This window comes from Cryptomeria japonica, chromosome 8, assembly GCF_030272615.1.
Source record: "Cryptomeria japonica chromosome 8, Sugi_1.0, whole genome shotgun sequence".
NCBI lineage: Eukaryota > Viridiplantae > Streptophyta > Pinopsida > Cupressales > Cupressaceae > Cryptomeria > Cryptomeria japonica.
Window position 1 is genome coordinate 682,362,893 of NC_081412.1, and position 20,836 is coordinate 682,383,728.

Genomic DNA, 20,836 nt, shown 5'->3' on the forward strand with positions numbered 1-20,836 from the left:
TATTTGTCTCCACATTGGAGTTGCTATGAAATCTATTCTAAACTTCTTTGTTTTAAATACGCATTTAAATATTTTGATTTATACAAAATAATGTTTCTCATCCTTTATTTGAATGCTTCTGACGCTTCCCATTCTGAATCAAGCTTTACACCTGCTTGTATTAGCAGCTTGACGAGATTGCTCATACCATTATGATTTCATGCATGTCCATACCCTATTTAAAAGCTCCCAATTTGGCACACGGTGACAAAGAATTTGGCTTCATACCTGCCAATTGCATTTATTTCAATATTGTGAAAGCCTCTTCAACAAATCCAGTAATTCATGCCCTACAATCTTTAGAAATTGTTAAACCATTTCCCTTGAGGCATTTGTTAATAGCTTCATGCTATATATGACTCCATATTTGGAATTCTATCGAATATTTATCATGCCCTGTATTTTTGAGTTTTAATACCTTTTTTTTACATCTTTTCTTTCCAAACATTCCATTAAATATATTTAGTGCCTTATCTTTAAATTTGCACGATGCTTTGTTTCAATCATTATGTTGAACAATTAACATGTCTTTCCTACGAAAATCTTGTCGTCTTCCTATTTTTCAAATCTTTCAAGCATCGTGGCAGGGATAATACCCATATAACATATTATTCATGCAGATTTTTTTACTGCATATAAGTTTCTTAAACCATCTTTTTGTTTACAAATCAATCGTCATAATACCCATATCATATATTATTTATGCCAAATTTTTTGTTGCATAAAATTTTATTAAACCTATTTTTGTTTACAAATCCATATTATTTATATACTTTTTAGGACCTATTTTTTTTAGGCAATTGTAACTTCTTTATTTAAAGGGTGTCATTTGATAATTTTCAATGTTTTGGTTTATAATCTGGATACAATATTTAGTTAATTTAAGTTCGATTTTGATTAAATTAAATTGTGTATAAGATGATAAAAAATTTATAGTTTAACAGCTTTATGCTTTCTTTTACAAACTTATCAATTCTAATATTTATCAATTTTGAGTCTGCATTCATCTCATGGAAATATATCAGAGAACAAAAATATAAATAATTAAACACTAACTACAACTTAAACCCTAATATAACCCTAATTAAACCCCAATATTAAACTAATCCCTAACCCTAACTAAACCCTAGTCCTAATTCTAATCCTAATTTAACCATTAAATTAATGTAATTGAATCATAACCCTAATTTTAATCATAATTGAAATATAATACTAATTACGCCGAGAGGTGTTCCTATACAGTCGCATCAGGGGATTCAAGGATAGAATGAAAATAGCATATTCCGTGTAAACATTAAAGAAAATGGCAACATGATGGAACTGATGCTACAATTTAATCGTTGTAAAGGATGAAGTGGACAATATTAAATGCATCCATTCTTGAGGGCATTTCAGCTATGCAACTCTTCACTCAAAGTCACCTTTATTTCTATCCAGAGGAATCCTATTGTATTTCTCCATTTTTTGTTACACTGCAATGCCATTTTCAACTGGTATGTTTCTTTAGTAGCATTTCATTCATTGTAGATTTTGGTTTTCTTTCTGTTTTGGTTGCATTATCCATCAGATTTTTTTTACCATTTCCATATGAGGATTTATTGTCTGTTGCATTAGGCAACTAATGCAAAATAGTGTTGAGGAGACCCAGGGTTTTAATTACCAATGAGAATATGATTGTCTTGGAGGAGCGAATCAACAACACCGTGTTTAACAAAGATATTCATTTACAAGTATCCGTACTTGGCACAATCATTCAAATGGTGACTACAACATTTGGATTTGTGCTATTGATTATATTTATATGAACAAATTTGCCATCGATCTATTTATTAGGTTAGTACTATAGAATTTTAATATTCTTATTCCATCATTTCTAGAAGCTCCATCTCCTATAACATGCTCCATGTCTTTAGTACTCTTAATGTGTTGGGAATCTGAAGCCCAATGGTCACATGACCATTTGCATTCTCCCAACTATTCATTTCATATCTAAATATGATTATATAATGGCTATGTACAACCCATGTAAGATTGAGTTGATTAATAAAGTTATTCCCTGCTTTGAGTGTGGATGTAGGCAAATTTGCCGAACCACGATAAATCATGTGTTGTCTCTTATTATTACTTTTTCTGTTTTTGTTATCATTTTCTCTGCTCATTCTAATTTTTACAACTGGTATCAGAGCCATGTTGGCTTGAGCAGAGATGGAGGAAGAAGGAGAAGGTATAACTTATATCTTTTATGGCAGTTTTACATTCCATGTAAAACTATGCTTCAAGTGTCGCGTGCATTGGTGGGATGGATGGAAGAAAGAGGGGGACTCAGTTGAGGAGGAGAATCCATCGAAAGGAAAGGATGTTGTGATTCTTATTTGCACTCCCCTTGAGCCAGCCTTGGCACTTATTGGCCAAACTATTAATGGTCGGGAAGTTATTGGCATTCGTGTGGTGAAGGTTGAACGTTGTGATAGTCCATATATAGATGCTGGAATTTTTTAGCAGAAAGATGCTGGAAAAGAGGTTGTTTTTGAAGAGGATGAACTCAAGAGCTTGCGGGATGAAGAGTGTATGTCGTCAGAGAACCAAGTTGAATCTACTATTGAATCCCAGGATGAGGAGGGTGCAGATTGGAGTGAGGTAGCATAGCAAGGAGGCCTAGGAGAAATTTTGGCTTCAGAAAGCTCTGCAGATGGCATGGCCTTGGCAAAAATAAAGTGGCACTCGCATCATGATGCTGACAACTTTTGCACAGATAAATTCATAGATGACTTTGAGCCTATGGACTTAGATGAAGAAGTGCAAGATAAAAGACGGTTTTCTGGTTTGAAGCGGAAGCGGCCATTGACAAGAGCCGATGGCAGTGGGTATCACTACAAGTGATTTAAAGCATCACATATAGAGAAAGGAGATAGGGTTCACGAACCTGATTGGATGGATATGGATGGTGACTCCAAACCATCGTCATCTCGTGACATAGGGCACATGAACACTTCTGTTTGTGATCATTGTCTCCTAGGGTCATGTGCAAAGACTCCACGTTGTTTTGAGTGATCCCGAAAGGAGCAGAGCACTCTGCCGCCTCTCTCTTTGCCAACACAGGAGTTCTATCAACCCTTTGATACACGTAAGCTTCATGAGGGACTTCAAATTCATGGTAGTCATGAGTTTTCTAGGGATTGTGTTCATTGTGGCGGTGCAATTGCTTTGCAAAATGGGATTTTCAGTTGAAGAGCAAAGATTGAAGGCACAGAAACTTTGAAGCATTTCTATAAGATTTGTGAGTGACAGTTTACATGCGGAAGGGCTCTTGGTGGGCATATGAGAATTCATAGCAACAATGAGAAATCAAATTCAAAGGTAATTGGTATAGAGGCCACCATGAATTAGTGGTGTGACGCTCCATTGCAATATGGGAGAGAATTGGAAAAGAGGTCAAATAACCTGGCTTAAGCTCTGCGTAGAAATTGGAAGCGGAGTTGGGTGTTGAAGGAGTGTAGTGGCTCTTTTCTCACCATAAATCTTGAGGATGCTTCGACGACATTAGTGGTTACTAGTGCATGAGGCTGTGATGAATGTGGAAAGGAATTAATGTCGCCACCCACATGGACATTTTTGCAAGGCTAGTGCATGGGATCGTCCACTGGAGGAGGCATTCATGTCTATACCATGCAGCCACCTACAACAACCGCTAATAGTACCAACACCACCGTGAGCCCATGCATGTTCAACCGAATCCAACGTAATCATTGGATGTTAGTAGTAGCTATTTTTCTTGCCAGCGTGGACACCTTTACAAAGGTGGTTGAAGCCATTAAGATGGCTAGCTGGAGCGAGGAAGAGAAAAAAAAAAAGGGAATGTCGACTACAAATTATACAAGATTTCAAGTTCCAATTTTAGAGGAAGGGTGTATCATTCTGGCTAGTGATGGCCTTTGTTAGGATGTAATTGTTCTGATTGGCTGTACGGAGGAAGCAGTAAAGTTGGTAACGCCTATACGAGAGCGAGCATATGATCGAATTACTCCTCATTCTGGGCTGACTTGGAAGCATTCCATAGCTGTTGGTGCTAAGGTTATTGATGCAGATTGTCGTGGCCTAATTGTTGTGACCCCCTTCAATCATGCTAATTAGGACATTTAGGTTTATGGTGCTGAATGAATTACTTAGTTAATTATTATGAAGAATAACACTGGGAGTAATCAAAACCTTAGGAATGGTAAAGACCATATTGTGAACCATTTTAAAGGCGATCATTATTACAGTAGCTGCTATGATGACCATTTTAGTGGTGGTTGTTCTAGCGTAACACAACAAACATACAGTAAAGCTATTGAAGCCAGAGAATTGTTACAGATGGAGGTAAGGTACATGATTGTAGATAGTGGGACTAGTGGCAAGGCCTACATACGTGGTTTGGCCGTTATCAAGCAAATGTCAGAATAATTTAGACGCCACTAAAATCACTTTCCTTTCTGGATGGTTCCACACTGGCCTTATCGTTTATCTTAACAAGGAGGGTTATCGTTTCTTGATCTGTAGAATCAAGGAGTCCATTCATCACGGAGGGGAGAAAATCTCACCATTAGAGGTAGATGCAGTGTTGTTATCCCACCTGGAGGTTGCCCAAACCATGTCGTTTGGAGATCCCAATGACCAATACGGTGAAGAGATGAATTTCGTCTTGTTTTCACAAGAAAACATGATGGTTAATAAAGATGATATTGCAAATTTGGCGAATCAAGAGTGCTTCAAACTGCTAGTGGAGATGACTGATGAAGATTATAGGTTTTTAGATTTTATGTTACGGGGGAGCACAAATGATCACAACATGTTTGTGCTTAATGATTCATTTTAGGATGGAGGGTTCATTTTTGAACAAGTTAATGATCTTTCCAGTGCTTTGTTCAGTGTTAAGGGGAGCATAAGAGAAGATGTTTTTGATTTGGATCTGTTTTGGAGATGACTTATTCATAGTGTCCGTGAACAAAGTTTTGTGAAGCTCAAAACTTCGATGGGTCTGCTTTCATAAGGATCAAAATGGAGAGCAGGGGATGCTAGTGCATGGCTGTGCCAGTTGGACTTCATGGGGGAGATTGTTGGGAATGTGAAGCCCAATGGTCACATGACCATTCGCATTCTTCCATCTATTCATTTCATATCTGAATATGATTATATAATTTCTATGTGTAGCCCATGTAAGATTGAGTTGATTAATAAAGTTATTCTCTGCTTTGAGTGTGGATGTAGGCAAATTTGCCGAACCACGATAAATCATGTGTTGTCTCTTATTATTACTTTTCCAGTTTTTGTTATCGTTTTCTCTACTCATTTTAATTTTTACAATTGGTATCAGAGCCATGTTGGCTTGAGTATAACTTATAGCTTTTATGGCAGTTTTACGTTCAATGTAAAACTATGCTTCAAGTGTCGCGTGCATTGCTGGGATGGATGGAAGAAAGAGGGGGACTCAATTGAAGAGGAGAATCCATTGAAAGGAAAGGATGTTGTGATTATTATTTGCACTCCCCTTGAGCCAGCCTTTTCACTTATTGGCCAAATTGTTAATGGTCGGGAAGTTATTGGCATTCGTGTGGTGAAGGTTGAACGTCTTGATAGTCCATATATAGATGCTGGAATTTCTGAGCAAAAAGATGTTGGAAAAGAGGTTGTTGTTGAAGAGGATGAACTCAAGAGCTTGCGGGATGAAGAGTGTATGTCGTCAGAGAACCAAGTTGAATCTACTATTGAATCCCAGGATGAGGAGGGTGCAGATTGGAGTGAGGTAGCAGACCAAGGAGGCCTGGGAAAAATTTTGGCTTCAGAAAGCTCTATAGATGGCATGGCCTTGGCAAAAATAAAAAGGCACTCCCATCATAATGCTGACAACATTTGCACCGATAAATTCATGGACGACTTTGAGCCTATGGACTTAGATGAAGAAGTGCAAGATAAAAGATGGTTTTCTATTTTGAAGCGGAAGCGGCCATTGACAAGAGCCGATGATAGTGGGTATCACTACAAGTGATTTAAAGCATCACATATAGAGAAAGGAGATAGGGTTCACGAACCTGATTGGATGGATATGGATGGTGACTCCAAAGCATCGTCATCTCATGACACAGGGCACACGAACACTCCTATTTTTGATCATTGTCTCCTAGGGTCATGTGGAAAGACTCCACGTTGTTTTGAGTGATCCCGTAAGGAGCAGAGCACTCTGCCGCCTCTCTCTTTGCCAACGCAGGATTTCTGTCAACCCTTTGATACACGTAAGCTTCATGAGGGACTTCAAATTCATGGTAGTCATGAGTTTTCTAGGGATTGTGCTGATTGCGGCGGTGTAATTGCTTTGTAAAATGGGATTTTTAGTGGAAGATCACAGATTGAAGGCATAGAAACTTTGAAGCATTTCTATAAGATTTGTGAGTGACAGTTTACATGCGGAAGGGCTCTTGGTGGGCATATGAGAATTCATAGCAACAATGAGAAATCAAATTCGAAGGCAATTGGTATAGAGGCCACCATGAATTAGTGGTGTGAAGCTCCATTGCAATATGGGAGAGAATTGGAAAAGAGGTCAAATAACCTAGCCTAAGCTCTGCGTAGAAACTGGAAGCGGAGTTGGGTGTTGATGGAGTTTAGTGGCTCTTTTCTCACCATAAATCTTGAGGATGCTTGGACGACATTAGTGGTTACTAGTTCACTAGGCTGTGATGAATGTGGAAAGGAATTCGTGTCGCCACCCACATGGACATTTCTGCAAGGCTAGTGCATGGGATCGTCCACTGGAGGAAGCGTTAATGTCTATACCATGCGGCCACCTACAACAACAACTAATAGTACCAACACCACCATGAGCCCATGCATGTTCAGCCGAATCCAACATACTCATTGGATGTTAGTAGTAGCTGTTTTTCTTGCTAGCGTGGACACCTTTACAAAGGTGGTTGAAGCGATTAAGATGGCTAGCTGGAGCGAGGAAGAGAAAAAAAAAGGGAATGTCGACTAAAAATTATACAGCATTTCAAGTTCCAATTTTAGAGGAAGGGTGTATCATTCTGGCTAGTGATGGTCTTTGTTAGGATGTAATTGTTCTGATTGGCTATACGGAGGAAGCAGTAAAGCTGGTAACGCCTATACGAGAGGGAGCGTATGATCGAATTGCTCCTCATTCTGGGCTGACTAGGAAGCATTCCATAGCTGTTGGTGCTAAGGTTATTGATGCAGATTGTCGTGGCCTAATTGTTTTGACCCCCTTCAATCATGCTGATCAGGACATTTAGGTTTATGGTGGTGAACGAATTACTCAGTTAATTATTATGAAGAATAAAACTGGGAGTATGAAAAACCTTACGAAAGGTAAAGACCATATTGTGAACCGTTTTAAATGGGATCATTATTACAATAGCCGCTATGATGACCATTTTAGTGGTGGTTGTTCTAGCGTAACACAACAAACATACAGTAAAGCTATTGAAGCCAGAGAATTGTTATAGATGGAGGTAAGGTACATGACTGTAGATAGTGGGACTAGCGGCAAGGCCTACATACGTGGTTTGACCATTATCAAGGAATGTCAGAATAATTTAGAAGCCACTAAAATCACTTTCCTTTTTGGATGTTTCCACACTAGCCTTATCGTTTATCTTAACAAGGAAGGTTATCTTTTCTTGATCTCTAGAATCAAGGAGTCCATTCATCACGAAGGGGAGAAAATCTAACCATCAGAGGTAGATGCAGTGTTGTTATCCCACCTGGCAGTTGCCCAAACCATGGCGTTTGGAGTTCCCAATGACCAATACGATGAAGAGATGACTTTCGTCTTGTTTTCACAAGAAAACATGATGGTTAATAAAGATGATATTGCATATTTGGCGAATCAAGAGTGCTTCAAACTGCTAGTGGAGATGGCTGATGAAGATTACAGGTTTTTAGATTTTATGTTACGGGGGAGCACAAATGATCACAAAATGTTTGTGCACAATGATTCATTTCAGGATGGAGGGTTCATTTTTGAACAAGTTAATGATCTTTCCAATGCTTTGTTCAGTGTGAAGGGGACCATAAGAGAAGATGTTTTTGATTTGGATCTGTTTTGGAGATGACTTATTCGTAGTGTCTGTGAAAAAAGTTTTGTGAAGCTCAAAACTTCGATGGGTCTGCTTTCATAAGGATCAAAATGGAGAGCAGGGGTTGCTAGTGCATGGTTGTGCCAGTTGGACTTCATGGGGGAGATTGTTGGGAATGTGAAGCCCAACGGTCACATGACCATTCGCATTCTTCCATCTGCTCATTTCATATCTGAATATGATTATATAATGACTATGTGCAGCCCATGTAAGATTCAGTTGATTAATAAAGTTATTCTCTGCTTTGAGTGTGGATGTAGCCAAATTTGCCGAACCACGATAAATCATGTGTTGTCTCTTATTATTACTTTTTCTGTTTTTGTTATCGTTTTCTCTGCTCATTCTAATTTTTACAATTGGTATTAGAGCCATGTTGTCTTGAGTAGAGATGGAGGAAGAAGGAGAAGGTATAACTTATAGCTTTTATGGCAATTTTACGTTCCATGTAAAACTATGCTTCAAGTGTCGCATACATTGGTGGGATGGATGGAAGAAAGAGGGGGACTCAATTGAAGAGGAGAATCCATCGAAAGGAAAGGATGTTGTGATTCTTATTTGCACTCCCCTTGAGCCAGCCTTGGCACTTATTGGCCAAACTGTTAATGGTTGGGAAGTTATTGGCATTCGTGTGGTGAAGGTTGAACGTCGTGATAGTCCATATATAGACACTGGAATTTCTAAGAAGAAAGATGCTAGAAAAGAGGTTGTTGTTGAAGAGGATGAACTCAAGAGCATGCGGGATGAAGAGTGTATGTCGTCAAAGAACCAAGTTGAATCTACTATTGAATCCCAGGATGAGGAGGGTGCAGAATTGAGTGAGGTAGCAGAGCAAGGAGGCCTGGGAGAAATTTTGGCTTCAGAAAGCTCTACAGATGGCATGGCGTTGGCAAAAATAAAGAGGCACTCCCATCATAATGCTGACAACTTTTGCATAGATAAATTCATAGATGACTTTGAGCCTATGGACTTAGATGAAGAAGTGCATGATAAAAGACGGTTTTCTGGTTTGAAGCGGAAGCGACCATTGACAAGAGCCGATGACAGTGGGCATCACTACAAGTGATTTAAAGCATCACATATAGAGAAAGGAGATAGGGTTCATGAACCTGATTGGATGGATATGGATGGTGACTCCAAAGCATCGTCATCTCGTGACACAAGGCACACGAACACTCCTGTTTGTGATCATTCTCTCCTAGGGTCATGTGCAAAGACTCCACGTTGTTTTGGGTGATCCTGTAAGGAGCAGAGCACTCTTCCACCTCTCTCTTTGCCAATGCAGGAGTTCTGTCAACCCTTTGATACACGTAAGCTTCATGAGGGACTTCAAATTCATGGTAGTCATGAGTTTTCTAGGGATTGTGCTGATTGTGGCGGTGCAATTGCTTTGCAAAATGGGATTTCTAGTGGAAGAGCACAGATTGAAGGCACAGAGAATTTGAACCATTTCTATAAGATAAGTGAGCGACAGTTTACATGCGGAAGGGCTCTTGGTGGGCATATGAGAATTCATAGCAACAATGAGAAATCAAATTCGAAGGTAATTGGTATAGAGGCCGCCATGAATTTGTGGTGTGAAGCTCCATTGCAATATGGGAGAGAATTGGAAAAGAGGTCAAATAACCTAGCCTAAGCTCTGCGTAGAAATCGGAAGCGGAGTTGGGTGTTGATGGAGTGTAGTGGCTCTTTTCTCACCATAAATCTTGAGGATGCTTGGACGACATTAGTGGTTACTAGTTCACTAGGCTGTGATTAATGTGGAAAGGAATTCGTGTCGCCACCCACATGGACATTTCTGCAAGGCTAGTGCATGGGATCATCCACTGGAGGAGGCGTTAATGTCTATACCATGCAGCCACCTACAACAACCGCTAATAGTACCAACACCACCGTGAGCCCGTGCATGTTCAACCGAATCCAATTTTCTCATTGGATGTTAGTAGTAGTTATTTTTCTTGCCAGCGTGGACAGCTTTACAAAGGTGGTTGAAGCCATTAAGATGGCTAGCTGGAGCGAGCAAGAGAAAGAAAAAGGGAATGTCGACTACAAATTATACAGGATTTCAAGTTCCAATTTTAGAGGAAGGGTGTATCATTCTGGCTAGTGATGGCCTTTGTTAGGATGTAATTGTTCTGATTGGCTATATGGAGGAAGCAGTAAAGCTGGTAACGCCTATACGAGAGGGAGCGTATGATCGAATTGCTCCTCATTCTAGGCTAAATAGGAAGCATTCCATAGCTGTTGCTGCTAAGGTTATTGATGCAGATTGTTCTGGCCTAATTGTTGTGACCCCCTTCAATCATGCTGATCAGGACATTTAGGTTTATGGTGGTGAACGAATTACTCAGTTAATTATTGTGAAGAATAAAACTGGGAGTATGAAAATGCTTAGGAATGGTAAAGACCATATTGTGAACCATTTTAAAGGGGATCATTATTACAGTAGCTGCTATGATGACCATTTTAGTGGTGGTTGTTCTAGCGTAACACAACAAACGTATAGTAAAGCTATTCAAGCCAGAGAATTGTTACAGATGGAGGTAAGGTACATGACCATAGATAGTTGGACTAGTGGCAAGGCCTACATACGTGGTTTGACCATTATCAAGGAATGTCAGAATAATTTAGAAGCCACTAAAACCACTTTCCTTTTTGGATGGTTCCACACTGGCCTTATCATTTATCTTAACAAGGAAGGTTATCTTTTCTTGATCTGTAGGATCAAGGAGTCCATTCATCACGGAGGGGAGAAAATCTCACCATCAGAGGTAGATGCAGTGTTGTTATCCCACCTGGCGGTTGCCTAAACCATGGCGTTTGGAGTTCCCAATGACCAATATGGTGAAGAGATGAATTTCATCTTGTTTTCACAAGAAAACATGATGGTTAATAAAGATGATATTGCAAATTTGGCGAATCAAGAGTGCTTCAAACTACTACTGGAGATGACTGATGAAGATTACAAGTTTTTAGATTTTATGTTACGGGGGAGCACAAATGATCACAACATGTTTGTGCTTAATGATTCATTTCAGGATGGAGGGTTCATTTTTGAACAAGTTAATGATCTTTCCAATGCTTTGTTCAATGTTAAGGGGAGCATAAGAGAAGATGTTTTTTATTTGGATCTGTTTTCGAGATGACTTATTCGTAGTGTCCGTGAACAAAGTTTTGTGAAGCTCAAAACTTTGATGGGTCTGCTTTCATAAGGATCAAAATGGAGAGCAGGGGATGCTAGTGCATGGCTATGCCAGTTGGACTTTATTGGTGAAATTGTTGGGAATGTGAAGCCCAACGGTCAGATGACCATTCGGATTCTTCCATCTGTTCATTTCATATCCGAATATGATTATATAATGGCTATGTGCAGCCCATGTAAGATTGAGTTGATTAATAAAGTTATACTCTTCTTTGAGTGTGGATTTAGGCAAATTTGCCTAACCACGATAAATCATGTGTTGTCTCTTATTATTGCTTTTTCTGTTTTTGTTATCCTTTTCTCTGCTCATTCTAATTTTTAAAATTGGTATCAGAGGCATGTTGGCTTGAGGAGAGATGGAGGAAGAAGGAGAAGGTATAACTTATAGCTTTTATGCCAGTTTTACGTTCCATGTAAAACTATGCTTCAAGTGTCATGTAGATTGGTGGGATGGATGGAAGAAAGAGGGGGAATCAGTTGAAGAGGAGAATCCATCGAAAGGAAAGGATGTTGTGATTCTTATTTGCACTCCCCTTGAGCCAGCCTTGGCACTTATTGGCCAAATTGTTAATGGTCGGGAAGTTATTGGCATTCGTGTGGTGAAGGTTGAACGTTGTGATAGTCCATATATAGACGATGGAATTTCTGAGTAGAAAGATGCTGGAAAAGAGGTTGTTGTTGAAGAGGATGAACTCAAGAGCTTGCGGGATGCAGAGTGTATGTCGTCAGAGAACCAAGTTAAATCTACTATTGAATTCCAGGATGAGGAGGGTGCAGATTGGAGTGAGGTAGCAGAGCAAGGAGGCCTGGGAGAAATTTTGGCTTCAGAAAGCTCTACAAATGGCATGGCCTTGGCAAAAATAAAGAGGCACTCCCATCATGATGCTGACAACTTTTGCACAGATAAATTCATAGATGACTTTGAGCCTATGGACTTAGATGAAGAAGTGCAAGATAAAAGACGGTTTTTTGGTTTGAAGTGGAAGCGGCCATTGACAAGAGCCGATGATAGTGGGCATCACTACAAGTGATTTAAAGCATCACATATAGAGAAAGGAGATAGGGTTCATGAACGTGATTGGATGGATATGGATGGTGACTCCAAACCATCGTCATCTCGTGACACAGGGCACATGAACACTCCTGTTTGTGATCATTGTCTCCTAGTTTCATGTGCAAAGACTCCACGTTGTTTTGAGTGATCCCGTAAGGAGCAGAGCAGTCTGCCACCTCTCTCTTTGCCAACACAGGAGTTCTGTCAACCCTTTGATACAGGTAAGCTTCATGAGGGACTTCAAATTCATGGTAGTCATGAGTTTTCTAGGGATTGTACTGATTGTGGCAGTGCAATTGCTTTGCAAAATGGGATTTTTAGTGGAAGAGCACAGATTGAAGGCACATAAACTTTGAAGCATTTCTATAAGATTTGTGAGCGACAGTTTACATGCAGAAGGGCTCTTTGTGGGCATATGAGAATTCATAGCAACAATGAGAAATTAAATTCAAAGGTAATTGGTATAGAGGCCGCCATGAATTAGTGGTGTGAAGCTCCATTGCAATATGGGAGAGAATTGGAAAAGAGGTCAAATAACCTGGCCTAAGCTCTGCGTGGAAATTGGAAGCAGAGTTGGGTGTTGATGGAGTGTAGTGGCTCTTTTCTCACCATAAATCTTGAGGATGCTTGGACGACGTTAGTGGTTACTAGTTCAGTAGCCTGTGATGAATGTAGAAAGGAATTCGTGTCACCACCCACATGGACATTTATGCTTGGCTAGTGCATGGGATCGTCCACTGGATGAGGCATTAATGTCTATACCATGCGGCCACCTACAACAACCGCTAACAGTACCAACACCACCATGAGCCCATGCATGTTCAGCCTAATCCAACGTACTCATTGGATGTTAGTAGTAACTGTTTTTCTTGCCAGTGTGGACACCTTTACAAAGGTGGTTGAAGCCATTAAGATGGCTAGTTGGAGCGAGGAAGAGAAAAGAAAAGGGAATGTCGACTGCAAATTATACAAGATTTCAAGTTCCAATTTTAGAGGAAGGGTGTATCATTCTGGCTAGTGATGGCCTTTGTGAGCATGTAATTGTTCTGATTGGCTATACGGAGGAAGCAGTAAAGCTGGTAACGCCTATACGAGAGGGAGCGTATGGTCGAATTGCTCCTCATTCTGGGCTGACTTGGAAGCATTCCATAGCTATTGGTGCTAAGGTTATTGATGCAGATTGTCATGGCCTAATTGTTGTGAACCCCTTCAATCATGTTGATCAGGACATTTAGGTTTATGGTGGTGAACAAATTACTCAGTTAATTATTATGAAGAATAACACTGGGAGTATAAAAAAACTTAGCAATGGTAAAGACCATATTGTGAACCGTTTTAAAGGGGATCATTATTACAATAGCCACTATGATGACCATTTTAGTGGTGGTTGTTCTAGCATAACACAACAAACATACAGTAAAGCTATTGAAGCCAGAGAATTGTTACAGATGGAGGTAAGGTACAAGACTGTAGATAGTGGGACTAGTGGCAAGGCCTACATACATGGTTTGACCGTTATCAAGGAATGTCAGAATAATTTAGAAGCCACTAAAACCACTTTCCTTTTTGGATGGTTCCAAACTGGCCTTATCGTTTATCTTAACAAGGAAGGTTATCTTTTCTTGATTTGTAGAATCAAAGAGTCCATTCATCACGGAGGGGAGAAAATCTCACCATCAGAGGTAGATGCAATGTTGTTATCCCACCTGGCGATTGCCCAAACCATTTCGTTTGGAGTTCCCAATGACCAATACGGTGATGAGATGAATTTTGTCGTGTTTTCACAAGAAAACATGATGGTTAATAAAGATGATATTGCAAATTTGGCGAATCAAGAGTGCTTCAAACTGCTAGTGGAGATGACTAATGAAGATTACAGGTTTTTAGATTTTATGTTACGGGGGAGCACAAATGATCACAACATGTTTGTGCTTAATGATTCATTTCAGGATGGAGGGTTCATTTTTGAACAAGTTAATGATCTTTCCAATGCTTTGTTTAGTGTGAAGGGGAGCATTAGAGAAGATGTTTTTGATTTGGATCTATTTTGGAGATGACTTTTTCGTAGTGTCTGTGAAAAAAGTTTTGTGAAGCTCAAAACTTCGATGGGTCTTCTTTCATAAGGATCAAAATGGAGAGCAAGGGATGCTAATGCATGGCTGTGCCAGTTGGACTTCATGGGGGAGATTGTTGGGAATGTGAAGCCCAACGGTCACATGACCATTCGCATTCTTCCAACTGTTCATTTAATATCTGAATATGATTATATAAAGGCTATGTGCAGCCAATGTAAGATTGAGTTCATTAATAAAGTTATTCCCTGCTTTGAGTGTGGATGTAGGCAAATTTGCCGAACCACGATAAATCATGTGTTGTCTCTTATTATTACTTTTTTTTTTTTTGTTATTGTTTTCTCTACTCATTCTAATTTTTAAAATTGGTATCAGAGCCATGTTGGCTTGAGTAGAGATGGAGGAAGGAGGAAATGGTATAACTGATAGCTTTTATGGCAGTTTTACGTTCCATGTAAAACTATGCTTCAAGTGTCGCGAGCATTGGTGGGATGGATAGAAGAAAGAGGGCGACACAGTTGAAGAGGAGAATCTATCGAAAGGAAAGGATGTTGTGATTCTTATTTGCACTCCCCTTGAGCCAGCCTTGGCACTTATTGGCCAAACTATTAATGGTCGAGAAGTTATTGGCATTTGTGTGGTGAAGGTTGAACGTCGTGATAGTCCATATATAGATGCTGCAATTTCTGAGCAGAAAGATGTTGGAAAAGAGGTTGTTGTTGAAGAGGATGAACTCAAGAGCTTGGGGGATTAAGATTGTATGTCATCAAAGAACCAAGTTGAATCTACTATTGAATCCCAGGATGAGGAGGGTGCAGATTGGAGTGAGGTAGCAGAGCAAAGAGGCCTGGGAGAAATTTTGGCTTCAGAAAGCTCTGCAGATGGCATGGCCTTGGCAAAAATAAAGAGGCACTCGCATCATGATGCTGACAACTTTTGCACAGATAAATTCATAGATGACTTTGAGCCTATGGACTTAGATGAAGAAGTGCAAGATAAAAGACGGTTTTCTGGTTTGAAGCGGAAGCGGCCATTGACAAGAGCCAATGACAGTGGGCATCACTACAAGTGATTTAAAGCATCAGATATAGAGAAAGGAGATAGGGTTCACGAACCTGATTGGATGGATATGGATGGTGACTCCAACCCATCGTCATCTCATGAAACAGGGCGCACGAACACTCCTGTTTGTGATCATTGTCTCCTAGGGTCATGTGCAAAGACTCCACATTGTTTTGAGCAATCCCGTAAGGAGTAGAGCACTCTACTGCCCCTCTCTTTGCCAACGCAGGAGTTCTGTCAACCCTTTGATACACATAAGCTTCATGAGGGAATTCAAATTCATGGTAGTCATGAGTTTTCTAGGGATTGTGCTGATTGTGGCGGTGCAATTGCTTTGCAAAATGGGATTTTTATTGGAAGAGCACAGATTGAAGCCACAAAAACTTTGAAGCATTTCTATAAGATTTGTGAGCGATAGTTTACATGCGGAATGGCTCTTGGTGGGCATATGAGAATTCATAGCAACAATGAGAAGTCAAATTCGAAGGTAATTGGTATAGAGGCTGCCATGAATTAGAGGTGTGAAGCTCCATTGCACTATAGGAGAGAATTGGAAAAGAGGTCAAATAACCTGGCCTAAGCTCTGCGTAGAAATTGGAAGTGGAGTTGGGTGTTGACAGAGTGTAGTGGCTCTTTTCTCACCATAAATCTTGAGGATGCTTGGACGACATTAGTGGTTACTATTTCACGAGGCTATGATGAATGTGGAAAGGAATTCATGTCGCCACCCACATGGACATTTCTGCAAGGCTAGTGCATGGGATCGTCCACTGGAGGAGACGTTGATGTCTATACCATGCGGCCACCTACAACAACTGGTAACAGTACCAACACCACCGTGAGCCTATGCATGTTCAACCGAATCCAACGTACTCATTGGATGTTAGTAGTAGCTATTTTTCTTGCCAGCATGGACACCTTTACAAAGGTGGTTGAAGCCATTAAGATCTCTAGCTGGAGCGAGGAAGAGAAAAAAAAGGGGAATGTCGACTACAAATTATACAGGATTTCAAGTTCCAATTTTAGAGGAAGGGTGTATCATTCTGGCTAGTGATGGCCTTTGTCAAGATGTAATTGTTCTGATTGGCTATACGGAGGAAGCAGTAAAGCTGGTAACGCCTATACAAGAGGGAGCGTATGATCGAATTGCTCCTCATTTTGGGCTGAATTGGAAGCATTCCATAGCTGTTGGTGCTAAGGTTATTGATGCAGATTGTCATGGCCTAATTGTTGTGACCCCCTTCAATCATGCTGATCAAGACATTTAGGTTTATGGTGGTGAACGAATTACTCAATTAATTATTATGAAGAATAACACTGGGAGTATGAAAAAGCTTAGGAATGGTAAAGACCATATTGTGAACCGTTTTAAAGGGGATCATTATTACAGTAGCCGCTATGATGACCATTTTAGTGGTGGTTGTTCTAGCGTAACACAACAAACATATAGTAAAGCTATTGAAGCCAGCGAATTGTTACAGATGGAGGTAAGGTACATGACTATAGATACTAGGACTAGTGACAAGGCCTACATACATGGTTTGACAATTATCAAGGAATGTAAGAATAATTTAGAAGGCACTAAAACCATTTTCCTTTTTGGATGGTTCCACACTGGCCTTATCGTTTATCTTAACGAGGAAGGTTATCTTTTCTTGATCTGTAGAATCAAGGAGTCCATTCATCACGGAGGGGAGAAAATCTCACCATCAGAGGTAGATGCAGTGCTATTATCCCACGTGGCGGTTGGCCAAACCATGGCGTTCGGAGTTCCCAATGACCAATATGGCGAAGAGATGAATTTCGTCGTGTTTTCACAAGAAAACATGATGGTTAATAAAGATGATATTGCAAATTTGGCTAATCATGAGTGCTTCAAACTGCTAGTGGAGATGACTGATGAAGATTATAGGTTTTTAGATTTTATGTTACGAGGGAGCACAAATGATCACAACATGTTTGTGCTTAATGATTCATTTCAGGATGGAGGGTTCATTTTTGAACAAGTTAATGATCTTTCCAGTGCTTTTTTCAGTGTGAAGGGGAGCATAAGAGGAGATGTTTTTGAATTGGATCTGTTTTGGAGATGACTTATTCGCAGTGTCCGTGAACAAAGTTTTGTGAACCTCAAAACTTCGATGGGTCTGCTTTCATAAGGATCAAAATGGAGAGCAGGGGATGCTAGTGCATGGCTGTGCTAGTTGGACTTCACGGGGGAGATTGTTGGGATTGTGAAGCCCAATGGTCACATGACCATCCGCATTCTTCTGACTATTCATTTCATATCTGAATATGATTATATAATGGCTATGTGCAGCCCATGTAAGATTGAGTTGATTAATAAAGTTATTCCCTGCTTTGAGTGTGGATGTAGGCAAATTTGCTGAACCACGATAAATCATGTGTTGTCTCTTGTTATTACTTTTTCTATTTTTGTTATCATTTTCTCTGCTCATTCTAATTTTTACAATTGGTATTAGAGCCATGTTGGCTTGCGTAGAAATGGAGGAAGAAGTAGAAGGTATAACTTATAGCTTTTATGGCAGTTTTATGTTCCATGTAAAACTATGCTTCAAGTGTCGCGTGCATTGGTGGGATGGATGGAAGAAAGAGGGGGACTTAGTTGAAGAGGAGAAAAAATCATAAGGAAAGGATGTTGTGATTCTTATTTGCACTCCCCTTGAGCCAGTCTTGGCACTTATTGGCCAAACTGTTAATGGTCGGGAAGCTATTGGCATTCGTGTGGTGAAGGTTGAACGTCGTGGTAGTCCATATATAGACGCTGGAAATTCTCAGCAGAAAGATGCTGGAAAAGAGGTTGTTGTTAAAGAGGATGAACTCAAGAGCTTGCGGGATGAAGAGTGTATGTCATCAGAGAACCAAGTTGAATCTACTATTGACTCCCAGGATGAGGAGGGTGCATATTGGAGTGAGGTAGCAGAGCCAGGAGGCCTGGGAAAAATTTTGGCTTCAGAAAGCTCTGCAGATGGCATGGCCTTGGCAAATATAAAGAGGCACTCCCATCATGATGCTGACAACTTTTGCACAGATAAATTCATAGATGACTTTGAGCCTATGGACTTAGATGAAGAAGTGCAAGATAAAAGACAGTTTTTTGCTTTGAAGCTGAAGTGGCCATTGACAAGAGCCGATGATAGTGGGCATCACTACAAGTGATTTAAAGCATCACGTATAGAGAAAGGAGATAGGGTTCACGAGCCTGATTGGATGGATATGGATGGTGACTCCAAACAATCGTCATCTCATGACATAGGGCACACAAACACTCCTGTTTGTGATCATTCTCTCCTAGGATCATGTGCAAAGACTCCACATTGGTTTGAGTGATCCCGTAAGGAGCAGAGCACTCTGCCGCCTCTCTCTTTGCCAACGTAGGAGTTCTGTCAACCCTTTGATACACGTAAGCTTCATGAGGGACTTCAAATTCATGGTAGTCATGAGTTTTCTAGGGATTGTGCTGATTGTGGTGATGCAATTGCTTTGCAAAATGGGATTTTTAGTGGAAGAGAATAGATTGAAGGCACGGAAACTTTGAAGCATTTCTATAAGATTTGTGAGCGACAGTTTACATGCGGAAGGGCTCTTTGTGGGCATATGAGAATTCATAGCAACAATGAGAAATCAAATTCGAAGGGAATTGGTATAGAGGCTGCCATGAATTAGTGGTTCTAAGCTCCATTGCAATATGGGAGAGAATTGGAAAAGAGGTCAAATAACCTTGCCTAAGCTCTGCGTAGAAATTGGAAGCGGAGTTGGGTGTTGACGGAGTGTAGTGGCTCTTTTCTCACCATAAATCTTGAGGATGCTTGGATGACATTAGTGGTTACTAGTTCACGAGGCTGTGATGAATGTGGAAAGGAATTCGTGTTGCCACCCACATGGACATTTTTGCAAGGCTAGTGCATGGGATCGTCCACTGTAGGAGGCGTTCATGTCTATACCATGTGGCCACCTACAACAACCGGTAACAGTACCAACACCACCGTCAGCCCGTGCATGTTCAACTGAATCCAACGTACTCATTGGATGTTAGTAGTAACTATTTTTCTTGCCAGCGTGGACACCTTTACAAAGGTTGTTGAAGCCATTAAGATGGCTAGGTAGAGCGAGGAAGAGAAAAAAAAAGGGAATGTCGACTATAAATTATACAGGATTTCAAGTTCCAAATTTAGAGGAAGGGTTTATCATTCTGGCTAGTGATGGCCTTTGTGAGGATGTAGTTGTTCTTATTGGCTATACGGAGGAAGTAGTAAAGCTGGTAACGCCTATACGAGAGGGAGCATATGATCGAATTGCTCCTCATTCTGGGCTGGCTTGGAAGCATTCCATAGCTGTTGGTGCTAGGGTTATTGATGCAGATTGTCGTGGCCTAATTGTTGTGACCCCCTTCAATCACGCTCATTAGGACATTTATGTTTATGGTGGTGAATGAATTACTCAGTTAATTATTATGAAGAATAACACTGCTAGTATGAAAAAGCTTAGGAATGGTAAAGACCATATTGTGAACCATTTTAAAGGGGATCATTATTATAGTAGCCACTATGATGACCATTTTAGTGGTGGTTGTTCTAGCGTAACACAACAAACATACAGTAAAGCTATTGAAGCCAGCGAATTGTTACAGATGGAGGTAAGGTACATGACTTTAGATAGTGGGATTAGTGGCAAGGCCTACATACGTGGTTTGACCGTTATCAAGGAATGTCAGAATAATTTAGAAGTCACTAAAACCACTTTCCTTTTTGGATGGTTCCAAACTGGCCTTATCATTTATCTTAACAAGGAAGGTTATCTTTTCTTGATCTGTAGAATCAAGGAGTCCATTCATCACGAAGGGTAGAATATCTCACCATCAGAGGTAGATGCAGTATTGTTATCCCACCTGGCGGTTGCCCAAACCATGGCGTTTGGAGTTCCCAATGACCAATACGGTGAAGAGATGAAGAGATGAATTTTGTCATGTTTTCACAAGAAAACATGATGGTTAATAAAGATGATATTGCAAATTTGGCGAATCAAGAGTGCTTCAAACTGCTAGTGGAGATGACTGATGAAGATTACAGGTTTTTAGATTTTATGTTACGAGGGAGCACAAATGATCACAACATGTTTGTGCTTAATGATTCATTTCAAGATGGAGGGTTCATTTTTGAACAAGTTAATGATCTTTCCAATGCTTTGTTCAGTGCGAAGGGGAGCATAAGAGGAGATGTTTTTTATTTGGATCTGTTTTGGAGATGACTTATTCGTAGTGTCC

The 20,836-nt window shown here is 40.2% G+C and overlaps 2 protein-coding genes across 2 annotated transcripts; both read left to right on the plus strand.

Annotated features, from left to right (window-relative positions):
• Positions 1 to 6,811: 6,811 nt before the first annotated feature.
• LOC131032397 (deoxyuridine 5'-triphosphate nucleotidohydrolase-like) lies at positions 6,812 to 7,322 on the plus strand. The gene is made up of 2 exons (XM_057963360.2): positions 6,812 to 6,982; positions 7,122 to 7,322. Exons 1-2 carry the CDS (start codon positions 6,812 to 6,814, stop codon positions 7,320 to 7,322), a joined length of 372 nt encoding a protein of 123 aa, XP_057819343.2.
• A 6,049-nt stretch (positions 7,323 to 13,371) lies between these two features.
• LOC131032396 (deoxyuridine 5'-triphosphate nucleotidohydrolase-like) lies at positions 13,372 to 13,656 on the plus strand. Its single transcript, XM_057963358.1, has one exon. The coding sequence runs from the start codon at positions 13,372 to 13,374 to the stop codon at positions 13,654 to 13,656; it is 285 nt and encodes a 94-aa protein (XP_057819341.1).
• Positions 13,657 to 20,836: the final 7,180 nt, after the last annotated feature.

What these genes read in the sequence shown, in the direction of transcription:
- LOC131032397 (XM_057963360.2), top strand. Translation starts at nt 6,812, where the DNA reads ATGGGATCGTCCACTGGAGGAAGCGTTAATGTCTATACCATGCGGCCA. An exon ending in GCGTGGACACCTTTACAAAG is followed by an intron (nt 6,983 to 7,121) that starts GTGGTTGAAGCG and finishes GGTCTTTGTTAG; the next exon opens with GATGTAATTGTTCTGATTGG.
- LOC131032396 (XM_057963358.1), top strand. Translation starts at nt 13,372, where the DNA reads ATGTCGACTGCAAATTATACAAGATTTCAAGTTCCAATTTTAGAGGAA.